This window comes from Tachysurus fulvidraco, chromosome 18 (genome assembly GCF_022655615.1).
Source record: "Tachysurus fulvidraco isolate hzauxx_2018 chromosome 18, HZAU_PFXX_2.0, whole genome shotgun sequence".
NCBI lineage: Eukaryota > Metazoa > Chordata > Actinopteri > Siluriformes > Bagridae > Tachysurus > Tachysurus fulvidraco.
Window position 1 is genome coordinate 13,243,570 of NC_062535.1, and position 18,749 is coordinate 13,262,318.

The following is an 18,749-nucleotide window of genomic DNA, read 5'->3' on the forward strand; positions in this document are numbered from 1 at the left end:
AATTATGGTGACTGGTTAACTGGGAGCAGCTTTGATTGTAAAGTCTAATAGCTATGGGGAGAAAAGACCATCTGTATCGTTTATTCAGACACTTAGGATGATAGTTTTGCTGGCCTTCCTGATCAGCTTGACCAGTCTCTTCCTCTTTGCAGTAGAGATGCTGCTGCACCAGCATACCACACCATAGAATATGGCAGAGTCAAAACTGTAGAATATGATGGAGTCAAAAAGGTCTTCAGTAACTCTCCCTGCACTCCAAAAGACCTTAGTCTCCTCAGCAGAAAGAGTCTGCTCTGCCCTTTCCTATAGATTGCCACAGTATTGTCTGTCAAGTCCAGTTTGCTGTTCAGGTGAACAACCAGGTATTTGTAAGAGTCCACTCTCACAATGTCCTTTCCCTGAATGATCACTAGGGTAATGAAGTTTGTTTGTGCCTACGGAAATCCACCACCAGTTTGTTTTCCACACATTTTAGCTCTAGGCAGCTCTGTTGGCCCCAGTCCACAGAGTTCTGGATCAGTCCTCTGTACTCCCTGTCATCATCGTCTGTGATCAGACCGACGATGACACAGTCATCAGAGAACTTCTGCAGGTAACAGGTTGTTGAGCTGAACATGAAGTCTGCAGTGTATACAGTGAAGAGGAATGGGGCCAGAACCGTTCCCTGTGGGGCTCCAGTGTTGCAGACAACCATGTCAGACTCCCAGTCAAGAGTCCTTACATACTGTGGTTGGTCTGTGAAGTAGTCTAATATCCAGGCAGACAGACGATGGTCCACTCCCATGCACACCATCTTATCACTCAGGAGCACAGGTTGGATGGCGTTAAAAGCACTAGCGAAGTCAAAAAACATGACTCTCACTGTGCTCCCAGCCTTTTAAAGGTGTGAAATAGCCCAATTTAGGAGGAAGATGACAGCATCTTCCACTCCAATGCCAGCTTGATAGGCAAACTGAAGTGGATCCATTGATTTGCTCACCAGAGTTTGGAGATGAGTGTCCATCAATGTCTTCATCAGATGTGAGGTCAGTGCTACTGGTCAGTAGTCCTCAAAGTCTTTTGGGCACGATGTCTTTGATACAGGCATGATGCAGGATGTTTTCCATAGCTGTGGCACCTTCCCCAGCATTATGTTCAGGTCAAACATTTACAGCAATATGCCACACAGCTGGTCTGCCCAGGTCTTAAGGAGCCTGAAGCTGATGCCGTCTGGATCTGCAGCCTTCCTCTCTTTGATCTTCCTGAGCTCCATTCTCACCTGAGCGTCTGTAAGGGGAAGTGTGTATTGGTTGGAGTGGCGGCTGGAGGGATTTGTCTGGGGGATTGGGGGGAGGGGTGTTAGTGGATTCTAGATCATCCACCCACTTCTGTAATAACTTCTGGTTATTACAAATGACTGCATGCCATCATTGATGCTAAAGGGGTAATACACGATATTAAGAACTAAAGGTATGCAAACTTCTGAACAGGAATTTTTTCCTTATTTTCCTTTTTGTTATGTTTTGTTGGAAGATTGTGAAATTATGTTATGCCTTTCATATATATATATATATATATATATATATATATATATATATATATATATAACCCAGGATGGAGGCGGTACACTGGTGAGAATTTCTACCTCTTCTTGTATGGCTGATGTTGAAAGCTAAGTGTGGCAGACACTGGCAGTAAACCAAGACATCATCTAATTAAGCCACCACAAATTCCCCCAGCATGTCCCAAGCACATCATTAATCAGGCATTTGGTTCAGCCAATATGGCTTGACACTATACTCATAGTGGCTGATAGCTATGTTGAATGCCATTTGCCACTAATTTCCTTTGTGGATGTGGATCAGGCTAAAGGTGCTACAGAGGTCAAGTTTAGTGATAAACTTTTCCATTCCAACTTTTCTATTCAAGGGCCACAGGAACAATGGTAGTAAATGCATGATCAGAGGACACAACACACCTGCTAATGCGAAAAAAGTGAAGGATATTTTCTCTTGTCATTCCATTTTATTACACATAATTTAATTTATGAACTTATTTGTTTTGTTTATACGTATTGATCACTTGGGTTGTTACTGACATCTGGTGAAAATTTAATGTCAACAGCACCTTTACAAATATATTTACTAAGAAAAATGCTGATGTGTTTAATACTTATATTACCCACTGTACATTTCATGCGTTTTCCTCTTTTCAAGCTTTGTTACATCATTTTGTCCAGTCTTTGTCCAATCACATTTCAGGGCACATGGCATTCGTTGCACAAGTTTTTTGACTTGTAACTTTTCTATTCTTGCCTTTGCAAGCTTTTGTTATCTCCAAAGAGGTCCAGGTTTCCTTTCCTAGCTTTTGCATTGGATGATAGTTTCTGTACATTGCGAAGCCCATAGCTTGGCTATACCTTTTTCTTTTCACTCTGAATTTAATGAAGCTTCATAAGTAGGCCTGCTAAGTGCACTGTGAAACCTTTTAAAAACTGATGATTTTTTTTTACATGCATCTTATCATAATAAATGTGTTTGTTCTGATTGTTTTTACATTATTTCATGCATGTCCTCTCTTCCTTTTGGCCTAAAAATGAGACCATTGCTTCCTTAATGGTTTTAGTATTTTTCCACAGAATGACTGAGGGGCTTATACTGTAGCTGAGGGGCTTATACTGTAGCCTTTGTTCAAAAATGTTCTACTTCTTTCGATTATAGCATTTTTTTTCTACTTGTTTCGTTTAGATCAATTTCTGTTGCAAACCAATAACACACAAAGCTCTTATCTTACAAGTATTAGAATCCAAACAGCTCCAGAAGTGTTTAGCTGTCGGTAAATGTGCCGCACAGACTTCCCTTTTACACACACATGAACATGATAGAGACAATGTTTTTGCTGATCTGGTACATGCTCAGCAACACATCTCTTCACAGAAAACTGTGTAAGAAAAATGAAAGTTGCAAAAAACAATTTGCAATCAATATTAAAGAAAAAAAGTTTGTTTTGTGACCTTGGATGCATAGTCTTGGTGAAAAGAAGCCTTCCCAGTGGGAAAAGCACATGCAAAGAATGTATTAAAAATCATGGCAAATGAAAGCATTCCTTTGATGGGGATACCTCCCAAAATATTTAGTGATAATGGTCCCATTTCATCAATAGCATCTTAGACAGTTTGTGAAAGTGACTTGGTATAGATATGAGAACACATATCACTCAAGAACCAATGGTATGCAAAAAACTAAACTTGTGCTGCACAGCAGAAAAGGCAGTACATCTCACAGGGGGAGAACTGGTAAAAATGGATGGAAATTCGACCTGGGTACGAGAGATTGTTTGCCATCATTGATGAAAAGATTACAGCAGATATGTGAATTACCTTAACATTTGTCCTTATACTGTACATTGGAATTAAAAAGTGACACTTTAAACTTTATATTTAAACATGGATTATACAATTTTTATACAATTTTATTCTCACATGGCATCTCTTTCTGCATGAATTAGTTATTTCTTTACTTTTAAATTAGTAATTTAATGTAGTCATGTCAAAAAAATCTAGAATAGAGCTTTGACATATCTGACCAGCTAGTTTCCTTTATTAGTTCCTGTACATGTACAGCAATATGCCACACAGCTGCAGTCTTCTTCACTTTGATCTTCCTGAGCTCCATTCTCACCTGAGCATCTGTAAGGGGCAGTGTGTATTGGTTGGAGTGGCGGCTGGAGGGAATTGTCTGGGGGCTTGTGGGGAGGGGTGTTAGTGGATTCTAGATCATTCACCCACTTTTGTAATAACTTCTGGTTATTACAAATGACTGCATGCCATCATTGATGCTAAAGGGGGTAATAAGAACTAAAGGTATGCAAACTTCTGAACAGGAATTATTTCCTTATTTTCCTTTTTGTTATGTTTTGTTGGACGATTGTGCCATTCTGTTATGCCTTTCATATTAACTTGAGTCCTATAAAAAATTGTATATATATATATATATATATATATATATATATATATATATATATATATATATATATATATATATATATATATACACATATATATGTGTGTGTGTGTGTGTGTGTGTGTGTATATATACACACACACACACACACACATGTACACATATGACAGTTAAACAGTTATGCTCATATAAACTTTGCAAAAAACAGTTGTGTAAAAGAGTGTTTGAAAGAATGCTTTGTATGCAGAAATAGTAAGATCTGTGACATGTATCCCCATGTCTGTTTTACACAGTACATGTTTTTGCATATGTCTTGTAAGTTATATTTACAAAAAGGAAAGAAAAAAGCAGAGGCAGCGATATTTCCCTATAAATGCCACTCCTCTGCAATGTGTACAGCTCAACTGCGCCTTTACAAACATCTGCTATCTTAAACTCTGTAAGAAGACGGAAAGAGAGACATCGTTGTGAAACGTAAGTTTTTGTGCACATAAACCATTTGATTGACATGTCTAAAATAGTTATTATTTAGTTATACTTTAATGAATATATAGCCCTAGGTCATTCAATTTGAATGAAATCTGAAATATTATATAGGAAGAGAGAGGGACAGAGAATGTTGAATTGAGCAAGAGATTTAATTATTAACTCTCGTAATTATTTACCAAGTTCTCTGTATTCCAAAAGTAAAAACACATCATTATGACATTATGACACATTATTATGACATTTTTACAGTGAAAACAAAATACTGCATTTTTAAAACTGGATTTGATTATTCATTATCCAATTTTATTACAATCTAATACCAGTCTCAAATTCAGTGAAATTGTTTCTACATTACATTAAATGTCTCTACGGCTGCTCTTTCAGCATCTGGGTGGAAGCTGAGTGAGGAGCATTTTTCTGCTGCTTGTGGGCAGTGGTGTGGGTGCTGCTGTCACATTCTATAGAAACAAATCTGCTTGCCAAAGTTTATCTTAACACTGCCATGTTGAAATTTTACCTGTTTTATATTGCTTTTTGTATTACAGTTTTCCCCTTTATATGATAATGAAATATAATTATATATTTTAAAATTAAGAGAAAGTAATTTGAAAGCCTTATTGAGCTAGGAAATATGTTGCTCCACTGTCGCTCTTTCATTAAAAATCAGTGAAATAACAAATTGTCACTTTTAAATATATATATATATATATATATATATATATATATATATATATATATATATATATATATATATATATATATATATATATAATTTTACAGCCTTGATCACATTTAACAGTTTTGTGCATTGATCTTCTCTTTTGTTTCTTCTCATTTTCTGGCCTTTCTCTTGCAGCAGTCATGGATTCCAGATGCATGGAAATAGCTGCCCTGGGAAGACCTCTGTATCCTGGCATGTTGTATGATTACCGGAACGACTCCTTTATTCCAGGTGCAGTTTACATAATCATCATTTAATTGCCTATATGCAGACTAAAGACAGTGGTCAATAATAATAAGTGGTTTAAAAATGTAAACCTCATGACCTTATGAATTTTATAAGCACATAAAAGACAAATGATTATTGGAAAATGATTAAATAATAAAAGCATAACATTAGAATTGGAAAAAGTATAGCCATACAGACCTGTGCAGACCAGCTTTGCGGCATATTGCTGTACATGATTGACCTGAGCCTGAAGCTGGGGGAAGGTGCATCAGCTATGGAAAACATGTTATAACGCAATTTGTTATGCGTTATGTTAAAGGAACAGAAAGGTGGTATGATGGAGCCTGATCCTGATGATGATGATCAAGTAACATTTATCACTCCAAAATTGCTTATATTATACCAAAATGGTTATACTGTTCTAAAAAGTTAGGATTTTTAATTATTAACTTATTGACATAAATTTACATCAAATTTTAACACGTAATCAACAATTTCCTACTTCTTGTATTTGTACACATGTCTCATCTAATCAACATCAAAAATTCCATTCTTGAAAAATTTTACCTGCCTTTTCCAGTTTGTCTGAATTGTCATTGTGTTTTCTGTTCTTTTGTAATGTCTGCAATACATGTAGAGATGCTAGTTTAAGAAAAAATTTAAGAGGTCTCAATTTTTTCAGAGCTGTACATTTTGTCATTAGAAATATTTGATAAATAAAAAATATTTGTAAAACAGTTGTTAATTATCATCAATTTCCTGTTTCAGGTGTGACTTTATGGGATAAAATTGCATTGAGAGATGACATTGATGTTCATAAAAAGCCTAAATCACATCTGAAATTTGCAGCCTCTGATAGTCTCAGTGATAAGGCAAACCTCCTAGACATAAGTGCTTCCCTTAAAGCCAGTTTCCTAAGTGGATTGGTGGAGGTTGGAGGATCGGCCAAGTACCTGCAAGATACCAGATCTTCAGCACGTCAGTGCAGAGTTACTATGCAGTACAGCCAGACGACAACATTTGAACAGCTCACTAAGAAAGATCTCAGTAATATCACCTACCCACAAGTATTTGACCAGAAAACTGCCACTCATGTAGTTACAGCTGTACTGTATGGAGCTCAGGTTTTCATGGTGTTTGATTATACAAGTGCAGAAAATGAGAACAAAAAGGAAATTGAAAGAAACCTTCATGCAGTGGTCAAGAAGATCCCTACTATTTCCACTGAGGGTCAAGCATCGCTTAACATGACTGAAGATGAAAAAAAAATGTCTGAGAATATTAGTGTCACATTATATGGTGACATTAAACTTGAAGAAAACCCCACCACATACAATGAGGCTCTGGATGCGTACAAGAAGATGCCTGATCTGATGAAGCAACAAGGTAAAGGTGTACCTCTGACAGTGTGGCTGTATCCTCTCAATCTTTTGGATGATAGGGCAGCAAAGTTGGTGAGTGAAATCAATTTAAACCAGGCGTGTAAAACAGAACATTTGTTGGAGGAACTCAATGAAATGGAGAGAATATGCAATGATTTGATCAAAAGACCCATAACAGATGATTTCCCTGATCTAAAAGACAGGTTGGAAAAGTTTCAGGTATTACACAGAAATTATACAAATTCAATCCAGAAGGCACTATGCAGTGTTCTGACAGCTATTCGTGATGGGACACACAAGGACAAGGCACTGGGGGACATCTTGAGCATCCATGACACATCACCCTTCAATGTAAGCATCATTAACAAATGGTTAGATGACATTACAACTGAATTAAATATTCTGAGCTCCTATACAGCTGGGTTAAAGGACCTCAAAGTTGTGAAATCATCAGGATCATTAAATTCCATCTGTTTTCATCCTGATGTTGATGGGGTGGTATGTTTGACATTTACGTCTCTAAAGTATGATGACTCCTACCTAGCAGCTCTACAGGACTTTAACAAATCTGAAGAATTTAAAATGTTGGGGAAAACAAGTGAGAGAGTTTCCATTCTCCAAGCAGCACAGCCTTGGTTCACTTCTCCTGATATTTCTGCAAGGATGAGGCAGAATCTTTCTCTCTTTACCTCCTTTGTAAAGGCCAATAAAAATGCAAAAAGAATCAAATTCATCATTGCCTCCATACCTGATCCCAGCAATCCAGGAACCTCAATAAAACTTTATCAGAATGGCTCTCTGACAGATCCTAAGTTCCAGCCTGTATCCAAACCTCCCAAACCTGTAGTGGAGACCAGTGATGGGAAAGTCACCCTGAAGCTTTCAAAATCCCCAACTGGAGAGACTGTACACTTCAGAGTTGAGTACAGGATGACACCTTCAAATGATTCTGCAGCTGATGATGAGGAATGGACAGTCATAGACACGTCAGGTGCACAGAACACCTTCACATTGACTGGACTAAAGCCAACAGAACAATACTGTGTCCGATACAGAGCTGTTAGTGATGTGGGAGTGAGTGAAGCCAGCAACTCTGTCCCCTTCACCATTCAAGGGAAGCTCACTGTCACAGTAGAGCCATGGGTAAGTTATGATGATATATAATATATAATTATACATAGTTCCTGTTCATTTATGCATGTAGGCTGATTTAATTTTTAATAGCTAAATGTAAAATAAAACAAAAAATTGAATTTAATAGTCTTTAATTTTTCTTTCTTTTTAAGTCCTAGTAGTGAAGACATGTATTTTTATTCATTTTTGTTGTTCATAATTTATTTTCCCACAGAACCTCTCCGTATCTCAACTCATCTATAACATAAGGACTAAAATAATGAACAGTCCTGTAAGTAATAACAGTTCAAAGGGAATCCTTAAATCATATCACAGTATATACATGCATGGATCAAAACAAATTAATTCTATATTCATTAACATTTACATTGCCATTTACAAGTAAATTTTGGATTTAATATAAAAAGAAAACCACAAGTCAAGTAGCAAATGTTTTGCGGGTTTTTTGCTATGACAGCTTTCCCCAATGTTAACTTTATAGCACTTTATAGCACAAATGAGGAGAAAACAGGTTTTTTTTATATTCTTCAAATATTCTTCATATGTTCTTTCTTTTTTCTGACATCCAGCCTGATATACCACGTCCAGTCTGCAACCCTGTGAGTAACATCTTCATGTCATCTTCCACAATGAATGAACAAACTTAAAGATTGCATTTTTATAAAATAACCATGATAAAAGATTCATTGTTATAACATAAATGATGCTTAACCATAACAGAGCGAACCGTATTTGGGATCAATCCCTGGAGGCTTGAGACCTGGTGTGGCTTTGTTCTTTCAAGGGAAAATTCCATCACATTTTGATCGGTATGATGAATATATTTTCATTTCATGTGTTTCATAAATAAATAAATATATATATATATAAATGCAAATCTGGTGCAATCTATTAAATGTTAAAAATTTTTTTTCAGTTTTGAAATAAATTTGCAGAATGGACGGAAGTACCTTCATGACATCGCTTTCCACTTCAACCCCTGTATGTCCTGTGTGGTCCTTAACAGCTGCAGGAATGGGAAATGGGAGAATGAAGAGTTGCCACAAGCAGGCTCTTTTTTCCTAGAAGCAGCTTTTGATATCATCATGTTTATTAAGCCAGAATGCTATAAGGTGAGATATTAAGGAGAAAATAATTAAGAGAGTAAAGACTTTAAGCATTTGTTTTAAATAAGCTTACTTTATGTGTTCAGGTGCTGGTGAATGGCCTGGAATACTGCACGTTCAAGCACCGTAGACCGTTGGACACAGTGACTGCAATTTATATTAGTGGAGACATCTTCATGAACACCATTGCCATTATTAAAGTAGGTCATGTAACAAAAATAATAAAAAGTCTCTAGTCTAGGCTCTGTATCCAACAGTTCAAAATTCACCAGGAAATTCCCAGAATAGTGTGAACTCAAAAGTAAGTTTAGGCTTGGTAACCTCGGTAATTAACCAAGATGTTTAGCTGCATCCTGCCCTTAAATTATACATTTTGGGAAATCTGTAAATGCAAAACTTATAAAAATCAAGTCACAATTTATGAAATATATCATTTAAATAAGTTTTAGATTTACATTATAACACACAGGAATGTCAAGAGATGTTTTCTTTTTTTTAATAGGTGGATGATGTTAATCTGAAAGTCAGCGTCTCCAGTCCTGGCCACATTTGAGGACATTTATTTTGGTATATTTCTGATCAGTTATATCAGAATTACAACACTTGATGGCTATGATTTTATCTTGTTATTAATCGGTAATTAGTTAAATCAGCAACTACTGAGCATTCTTAAGAGATTTCAAGTCAAGATGCTTTTTTTTTGTTTGTTTGTTTTTGTCGTTTGTTGGTGTTAGAAATGCATACTATATATTCTTTACTAGACTTTAAATACAGTCAATGATACAAGCCATTTGCAATATCTAAATAGATAGATAGGTACTTTATTAATTCCCCCTTAGGAAAGTGGCAGCCGAACATAACCATACAATACAAAGGATAAAATATATAGAAATATAGTAGATATAATAGATACAAAAATAAAACTGTCAGGGCTGTCAAGTGTCACACATTGAGAGTGATAATCACGCATTTCAGTCTTTTGTCACGCACTCCTGCCACACATCGTATTTCTCATGCAGAAAAACATTTTGACTATTTATCATATATTTAATATGCTGCAGCACCCAAAATATCTGTCCACACCGTTCTCTCTATGGAACTGGGCAGTAATCAAGCGCATCTCCCCTGGAGTTCTTAGTCGAGCCTGACACTTATCAGCCAAAAAAAAAAGAGGCTACACAATAGCCAATCAGAAAATGATAACAACCAATAAAAATAAAATAAAAAACATTCATAAGCGAGGATATTCTCGATGGTCGGTTTGAACAAAACCTCAACACGAAACAGCTTGTCTCTGGACGAAACATTGTCCTCAATCATGACACTAAAAATGGCTGGCCTTGATCCGAACCGTTTTAAATGGGAGCCAAAAATGGGGGTTGGAGATGTCACGCTTGCCTGTCTTCAAAACTTGAGTGCCCTGCACTGTACAAAACACAGAATATACACAAAAATATATTCATTCACTAACACAAAATGTACACCCAATACTAACACCCAATATATAAACAGACGCAGATTATGTATGAATTGTCCTTCAGTTTTAATGGAATGAATGTGTCAATGTAGTTCACTAAAAAACTAAAAAGTTCAAAATGCCTCTACACATGAGGGATGTATTTTACAGTCACTGACAGAACTGTATTTAGCCGGTTGGCATCACTCGCTTTTACAGCGGTACCCAAGCACACCACAGCATAGAAAAGGAAGCTGGCCACCACAGACTGATAGTCTAGTTCATTTTTGTTGTTCATAGTCTAGTTAAAAGTCTTCAATGATTAAAAAGAATCTGATTAAACAAATCTGCAGAGAGGAGACCAAACAGGTTTCCACACAAGACAAATCTGTTTGGTTTTGGAGATAATATCACCAAATACAAATCTGAAGCGTATACAGTTTCTTATTTGAGTTTCATATTTCGGTTCCTCTTTAAATACTGAAGTAAATACCACATTTCACCAGTTGAGAGCACTCATTATTCATTTCTAAAAATGTTCCGCTTGCACTATTATAAAGTATAAATAAGTTGACTAATTATACCTCTTGCCCAAATGTATTATGGTATGTTTTGCGATTTGCTTGCTTTGTAATTATAAATTGATTCAATCATTGTTATTAAATAAATGGTGAAGGAAGGTTTGTCACATTGTCTGAACTTTATTTTCTTGGCCAAAATAAGATCATTAAACCTAATGTGTCTTTTTTTCTGTTTTACATGATGAGCTGTGTACTCTGTTAAAATATCTATTCTTTTTAGATAAACCCATTAATCAGTAAAAGAAGTTTGAGATTAAAAAAATGTGAAAAATGAACATATGGCAGTAAATGTACAGTAATGCCAAAAAGGTTTCAGCACATCTTTTATACTAACACCAAATACAAGGTTGAAGTGGACACCCTATACGCTCAAATACCCTGTTTCACCTGTAGAGAGCGCTCGTTTCTAAAAACATGATCCATGTGTAGTATTGTACAGCAGCATTGAGTTGACTAATTTTACCTCTTACCCAATAGTAATATGGTGTGTTTTGTTGTTGTTGTTGTTGTTATTATGAATTGTAAAACTGTTTACTTTATGATTAAATCATGTTAAAAATATACTAATTATGCATATTGAATAAATAGTAAAATAATTAAAGTGTGACACATTGTCTGAACTTTATTTTCTTGGTCAAAATAAATGCATGTTATTAAACTTTATGTCTTCTTTTTTAAATTAATTATAATATATTGAGACAAATATCTTGAAAGCTGATCATAATCCCATGCTTACAAATCAGGCAAATCACACAAGTGAATTATGTCCTACAACAAGTCTTTATTCAGAGCGACTTATATTTATCTCTTTTATACAGCTTAGCAGTTGAGGGTTAAAGATCTTGCTCAAAGACCCAGTGGAGACAGTATGGTAGTGCTGGGATTTGAACTCACAACATTCCCATCAGAAATTCAGCATCTTGAAAACTGAGGATCCCTTTGTATCAGACCCCCAAAAATTTTATATGAGCAAAAGTATACGAACAGATTCTAGTGAATTACACTTAATATTTGGTTGCATATCCTTCGCTTGGAAAAACTGCTGTTGGTTCCTTCCCTTGAGCCTCTTTCAATTGTTAATTGTTTTGTTCTGAAAGATTCAACTGAACCCCAAGATAACAGCAAAGTAAGTGTGTCTCACACCAAATGACACCTTTTGTTCTTGAGCCCAATGATGATCTGTGCCAGTTATGGAAAGTAACTTCCATCAGGACATAAACAACAATGCAATGTTGCTAGTCATTTATTTGTATCAAAATGAGACATATAAGACAGCAGCATTTCCAGGGCTGTCACCAGAACATACAGAATGGGGGGGCGTTTAATTTCCAAAGGGGGTCACCTTTATATGATCTGAGAAACAAACATTCAACCGTGTTTATTATTACTAAAATAGACCACAATCAATATTTAAACAAAACGCCAAAACACAAGACAATCATGTTCTATTTAATGATTCAAAAACTTTTCCATATTATCAACTTCTCTGTTTATTTTCTCTTAACATTTGTGTTGATATCTTTTTTATTACTCTGCATAGTATTCATAAAGTAAAAGTGAACACAGTGCTATCTAATGGCTGTCTGGTGTAGTAGTATATCAATAGTACTGTATATAAGGCACAAATAGTATGACATCGTAAACCAGCATTTTGGCTTTCTAAATAACATTCTGTCCCTGACTCCAGAAAAGCTCCTATTGTCTGCAGTGAAACTGCAAAATAATTACTGCAGAAATTTGTAAAATGACTTAGTGGATGAACTTTCACATTTTAAAACAATCATAAAAAAGGTAACCAACACCACAGCAAGAACGTTTAACAATATAATAAAACAACTAAAGTTAGTGTTTGTATTTCCAAACATAGGCTTCGCTCTCCGCTTATTCCTCATGCTACCTGTAACAAATGCCACCGGTGAACGGCCATTTTCAAAACTAGCTCGTGTGAAAAACAGTCTGTGTTCTATTATGAGCCAGGAGCGTCTCTATCATCTAACTTTAATGTCTCTGGAGAGCAACATTATCCAGAAATTGGATTTTACCGACCTCATTTCTTTCTATATAAAAATTTAATCTACTTTTAGTTTAAATTTGAGTTGTTTCAGTATTTTACTGTTGTATTTTTATTATTTTCAAAATATTACTGTTAATTTATATAAATTTGATGTCATGATTTTATGGATGATTTTTATAGTGTACATTTCACAATATTGCCAACATACTTGTGAGAATTGACAGTGTAATTGGTTTACATTAACATTACATGAAACAAGGTGCAGGGATTTGAAATAGTCTACAATCAGACTCCTCAGAATCAAAATATTTTATTAACCCCAGGGGGTAATTGGGTACAATGATTAGGATGGTGGTGTTAGCAAAGGAATTGGGTAGGCAAAAATCGATGACTAAATTGGGTGTTGGAGTGTGGACACAGCACCATTTTGATGACCAGCAGCTTCCTATTGCACCATAACTATGCTGTGCAACTTTTCTGTGAAAAGAAAGCAACTTGTTGTTTAGTTTGGGGGCTGGGGGCTGACGTAAAGGCCTGTTCAACTGTTGGGCTCCAAGCAAGGTGCTTAGGGCTGCCCCATGGAGGGATGTGAGGGTGAGAGAAATGGAGCTGAAGCTTTGAATGATGTGGAAATAGATATTATCATTATCATAGCCACTAATTTCCTTTGTGGATGTGGATCAGGCTAAAGGTGCTACAGAGGTCGAGATTAGTGAAAAACTTTTCTATTCCAACTTTTCTATTCATGGGCCACAGGGGCAAAGGTAGTAAATGCATGATCAGAGGACACAACACACCAGCTGTTGTGTTCTTGTGTCCTCAAATTGTTGTCTGAATGGAGAGCGGTGATATTTGAATGCGACTGTAAACTGTATGTATTTTAATAAACAACATGAGACATGTGATTTTGAGCCATGTGCTTCTATTTCTGACTCTGCTACCGCAAGGCATGAGCAAGCATTCAGATCCTCAGTCCGACACACAAGTCAACTAAATCAAAACACAGAGTGTGTCAAACCAAATCCACCACACCTGCTAATGCCAAAAAAAGTGAAGGATCTTTTCACTTGTCATTTCATTTTATTACACATAATTTTATTTCTGAACTTATTTGTTTTGTTTATATGTATTGATTACTTGGGTTGTTACTGACGTCTGGTGAAGATTTCATGTCAACAGCACCTTTAGAAATATATTTATTAAGAAAAATGCTGATGTGTTCAATACTTCTATTACCCACTGTACATTTCATGCTTTCCACTTTTCAAGCTTTGTTACATCATTTTGTCCAGTCTTTGTCCAATCACATTTCAGGGTACATGGCATTCATTGCACACACCTTCTTTGACTTGTTACTTTTCTATTCTTTCCTTTGCAAGCTTTCATTATCTACTAAAAGTTCCAGGTTTCCTCTCCTCGCTTTTGCATTAGATAATAGTTTCTGTACATTGCTAAGCCCATAGCTTGTCTGTAGCTTTATCTTTTGGCACTGAATTTAATTAGCTTCATAAGTAGGCCTGATAAGTGCACTGTTAAGCCTTGTAAAAGATTTTTCCTTATATACATGCATCTTATCATATGTTTATTCTGTTGTTGTTACTTGTTTCATGCTGTCCTCTCTTCCTTTTGGCCTAAAAATTAGACCATTGCTTCCTTAATGGTTTTAGAGCTTTTTTCCACTGACTGTCTGCCTGAGTAGCTGCATGAACTTTTCAAATGCCTCTCTATCTGGAGTCAGTCTGAGGGCTTATAGTTTTTGTTCAATAATTTTCTAATTCTTTATAGCATTATAGCATAGTTTATAGCATTTTTTTTATATAACTTTGTTTAATTTGATGAATTTCTGTTGCAAACCTATCACACAAAGATCTTATTTACAAGTATTAGAATCCAAAACAGCTCCAGAAGTGTTTAGCTGTCGGTTAAATGTGCTGCACAGACATTCCTATTTTACACACCAATGAACATACTGTAATAAGAGACAAGTTTTTGCTGATCTTGGTCCTTCCCAGTGGGAAAAGCACATGCAAAGAGTGTATTAAAAATCATGGAAAATTAAATAATTCCTTGATGGGGATCCCTCCCAAAATATTTAGTGATAATGGTTCCATTTCAGCAATAGCATCCTATACAGTTTGTGAAAGTGACTTGGTATAGATATGAGAACACATATCACTCAAGAACCAACGGTATGCAAAAAAACTAAACTTGTGCTCCACAGCCTAGAAAAAGCAGAGTACATCAGGCACATGGAGAAATGGTAAAAAATGGATGAAATTCGACCTGGTACGAGAGACATCATTTGTTTGACATCATTTTTTAAATATTACAGCAGATATGTGAATTACCTTAACATTTGTCCTTATTCCTTTGGGAATTAAAAAGTGACACTGAAACTTTATCTGAAAACATGGAGTATACAATTTTATTATACATTTTTTTTTCTCACATGACGCCTCTTTCTGAATGAATTAGTTATTTCTCTTGCATTATATTAGTAATTTTAAAGCAGGAGGACGACGTTTCAAAAATGTTTCAGAAATCTGAGTAAAGCCGAATAAACAAAACAAATGTGTAGCCAATTAGAAGAAAGTGGTGTAACTTCTCAAGGATTTTTTTGGCCTTAAATTGGTTAGGGTATCAATTCTACCGATTCTAATTCTACATGTCATCATGTACACACACATCACTTAGCTGGCAGACTGGGCACACACTACAGTCACTACATAATGAGTTGACAAGTTCTCTAGTCTAGTTTAATATTTAAATACATGCATGCATATACTGTACATACATACATACATACATACATACATACGTACATACATACTGTCAGGACTCAGCCCGGACTTTGGCCACGTGCATCTGTTTACATTTCTCGTCACGTGTTTGCCCCAACTTCGTGTGCTCCTCCCTGTCTACACACCTGTTTCCCATTGTGATTACCCTGTGTATTTAACTGTGCCGCATTGCCTTGTGCAGCATGGAATCTACTGTTGTCTTTGTCCTGTCTCTAGTCCGTGTGTTGTTTCATGTCCTTTGTTATTAAACCCTGTTGATTTGGCTATCCTGCGTTTGGGTCCGCTTCCTTACCCCGCGTCATGACACATACATACATACATGTATACAATAGATCATTTTTTTTGGTGCAGATTTCAAGGAACATTTCAGTGTAACCGTGAAATGTTTTAAAATCCATTTGTTATCTATATTTACTACTAAATTCTTATCAGCAAAGTTTTAAAGTAGTTTGTATTTTTTTTACAAGGACTTCTATTACAGTTTTACTACTACTGTACTGATAACTAATCAACTTGAAAGCCACAATTTTATTATAAAAATCTGTAGAGATGCAATTTATTTCTATATAAAAATCTACCAAACATTATTTTAACGATATCATGTTGCCTTTTTAACTGCATTGTATTACTTTTTTTTTAGTGTTTGTGTATAATAGGTTAATAAAATATTCTTTTTATGTATTTTCAGTTTAAAATTTTGTTATTTTCAAAATATTACTGTTAATTTACATTATATTGATGTCATGATTATGCCAATTTTAGTGTTCATTTTTTGGATTTGAAAGTGTAACTGGTTTATATTAATACTACATGAATCAAGGAGCAGGGACTTAAACTAGTCTATAATCTGACTCCTCAGAATTTGGGTTGTTACTGATGTCTGGTGAAAATTTCATGTCAACAGCACCTTTAGAAATATATTTACTGATAGAAATGCTGGTGTGTTCAATACTACCCACTCCATATTACCCACTGTACATTTCATGCATTTTCCCTTTTTCAAGCTCCACAGCAGAAAAGGCAGTACATCTCACAGGGGGAGAACTGGTAAAAATGAATGGAAATTCGACCTGAGTATTGTACTGTAGGGCTCAAAAGTTCACATACCCTGAAAGAAATTATTGGACCTTTTTGTTTTTAAAATATGACTGATAATGCAAAAAAAAAATGTTCTTATTTCTGGTTAGTGGTCATAAGTGGTCATTATCACATAAGTGTTTGATCTTATATTAGAAGTATTAGAAGCCAAACAGCCCCAAAAGTGCTTAGCTGTCTGTAAATGTGCTGCACAAACATATCACAGAAACATGCTTGCAGACTTCCTATTTTACACACACATGAACATAATAGAGACAATGTTTTTGCTGATCTCGTACATGCTCAACAACACATCTCTTCACAAGAAAACTGTGAAAAAATAAGAAAGTTGCAAAAATGATTTACAATCAATGTTAATGAAAAAGCACTGTCTTATGGCCATGGATGCATAGTCTTGGTGAACAGAAGCCTTCCCGGTGGGAAAAGCAGATGAAAAAGAGTGTATTTAAAATCATGGCAAATGAAATCATTCCTTGATGGGGATACCTACCAAAGTATTTAGTGATAATGGTCCCATTTCAGAAATAGCATCTTAGACAGTTTGTGAAAGTGACTTGGTATAGATAGGTCATGGGGTGTCAAACTTCCCACAGGAAAAAAAACCACAGGGAGCCACAAAACCAATTTGACATCTAAAATGAAGAAAGCCCTGCATACAGTATATCTTTTTTTACCTTTATGGAAAGTATAGAAAAAACTGTAGTGTGTTGCATTAATTAAATCATTGAACTGCTACCGAGTCAACAAAATTTTATTTTTGCAGGCAATCAAAGATATTTTGAACAGTGGGAACTAACCTTAAAAAAGTCACTGGGTTTAAGGTTACTTTCAAATAAAATGTTCAATGTCTAATTGAGTCCTCTTCGTGTTCATGACATCAAAATTTTAACTTGCCGGCTACAGCAAAGGAGGTTCTAGGTGTCTTCCAGAAAGTCGGGCTGACAGCAAATTGTTTCTACATTACATTAAATGTTTCTACTGCTGATCTTTCAGCACCTGGTTGGAAGCTGAGTGAAGAGCATTTTTCTGCTGCTTGTGGGCAGTGGTGTGGGTACCGTGTCACATTCTATAGAAACAACTGCCATGTTGTGATTTTATCTGTCTTATATTGCTTTTTGTATTACAGTTTTTCTTTGTTATATAATAATGAAATATAATTACTTTAACATATACTTTAAAAGTAAGAGAAAGTAATTTGAAAGCCTTCTTGAGCTGGGATATAGGTTGCTCTGCTGTCACTTAGATTTAAGTGAGTGAAATAACAAATTGTCATATTTAAATACATAATACAATAGACTTTTCTATCATTTTTCAAACTTGTTAATCATTGACAGTTTTCAGATCTTCTCTTTTTTACTTCTCATTTTCTGTCCTTTTTATCTAGCAGCAGTCATGGATTCCAGATGCATGGAAATAGCTGCCCTTGGAAGAACTCTGTATCCTGGTATGTTGTATGATTGTATGATCCTTTATTCCAGGTGTAGTTTACATAAACATTTAATTACCTATTTGCAGACTACAGATGGTGGTCAGTAATAATACTTCAGAAAAGTTTGAAAAAAAAAATCAAACCTTATGACTTGAATTTTATTGTAGCTGTATATAAATTTTATTAATACATTGTCACTGCCATAAAACATTACATAAGAAAAGCATAAAATTGGACAAATTGGAAAAAGTACAGACAAACAAATACACTTCAGGATTGCATTCCCATGGTGATATTATTTTCCAACTGTGACTTAGAGTGTATTGTTAAAGTAAGGAAGAATTCACCTGGTAGTCTGAGGTAAAGATA

At 35.4% G+C, this 18,749-nt stretch overlaps 2 protein-coding genes across 5 annotated transcripts in view; one reads left to right on the plus strand and one right to left on the minus strand.

Moving 5' to 3' along the window:
• The window catches only part of LOC113663839, a 260,165-nt gene that overhangs the window by 108,764 nt on the left and 132,652 nt on the right, over nucleotides 1–18,749 (minus strand). The gene's annotated exons all lie outside the window — the stretch shown is intronic.
• On the plus strand, nucleotides 4,326–11,145 carry LOC113652493 (neoverrucotoxin subunit beta-like). 4 transcript variants are annotated; one of them, XM_047803048.1, is made up of 9 exons: nucleotides 4,326–4,415; nucleotides 5,290–5,382; nucleotides 6,148–7,904; nucleotides 8,110–8,166; nucleotides 8,465–8,494; nucleotides 8,616–8,704; nucleotides 8,812–9,007; nucleotides 9,088–9,201; nucleotides 9,504–11,145. In XM_047803048.1, exons 2-9 carry the CDS (start codon nucleotides 5,292–5,294, stop codon nucleotides 9,552–9,554), a joined length of 2,385 nt encoding a protein of 794 aa, XP_047659004.1. In that variant the 5' UTR covers nucleotides 4,326–4,415; nucleotides 5,290–5,291; the 3' UTR covers nucleotides 9,555–11,145. The 4 variants fall into 4 exon arrangements, with proteins under 4 accessions (XP_047659004.1, XP_047659003.1, XP_047659005.1 ...); XM_047803047.1 differs by having other exon boundaries at nucleotides 4,328–4,415; nucleotides 5,287–5,382; XM_047803049.1 differs by lacking the exon at nucleotides 4,326–4,415 and adding an exon at nucleotides 4,608–4,914 and having other exon boundaries at nucleotides 5,287–5,382.

Excerpts from the sequence above, each read along its gene's own strand:
- LOC113652493 (XM_047803048.1), top strand. The coding sequence starts at position 5,292 with ATGGATTCCAGATGCATGGAAATAGCTGCCCTGGGAAGACCTCTGTAT. Across the intron at positions 8,705-8,811 it reads ATTCCATCACATTTTGATCG|TTTTGAAATAAATTTGCAGA; the intron begins GTATGATGAATA and ends ATTTTTTTTCAG. Across the intron at positions 9,008-9,087 it reads TTAAGCCAGAATGCTATAAG|GTGCTGGTGAATGGCCTGGA; the intron begins GTGAGATATTAA and ends TTATGTGTTCAG.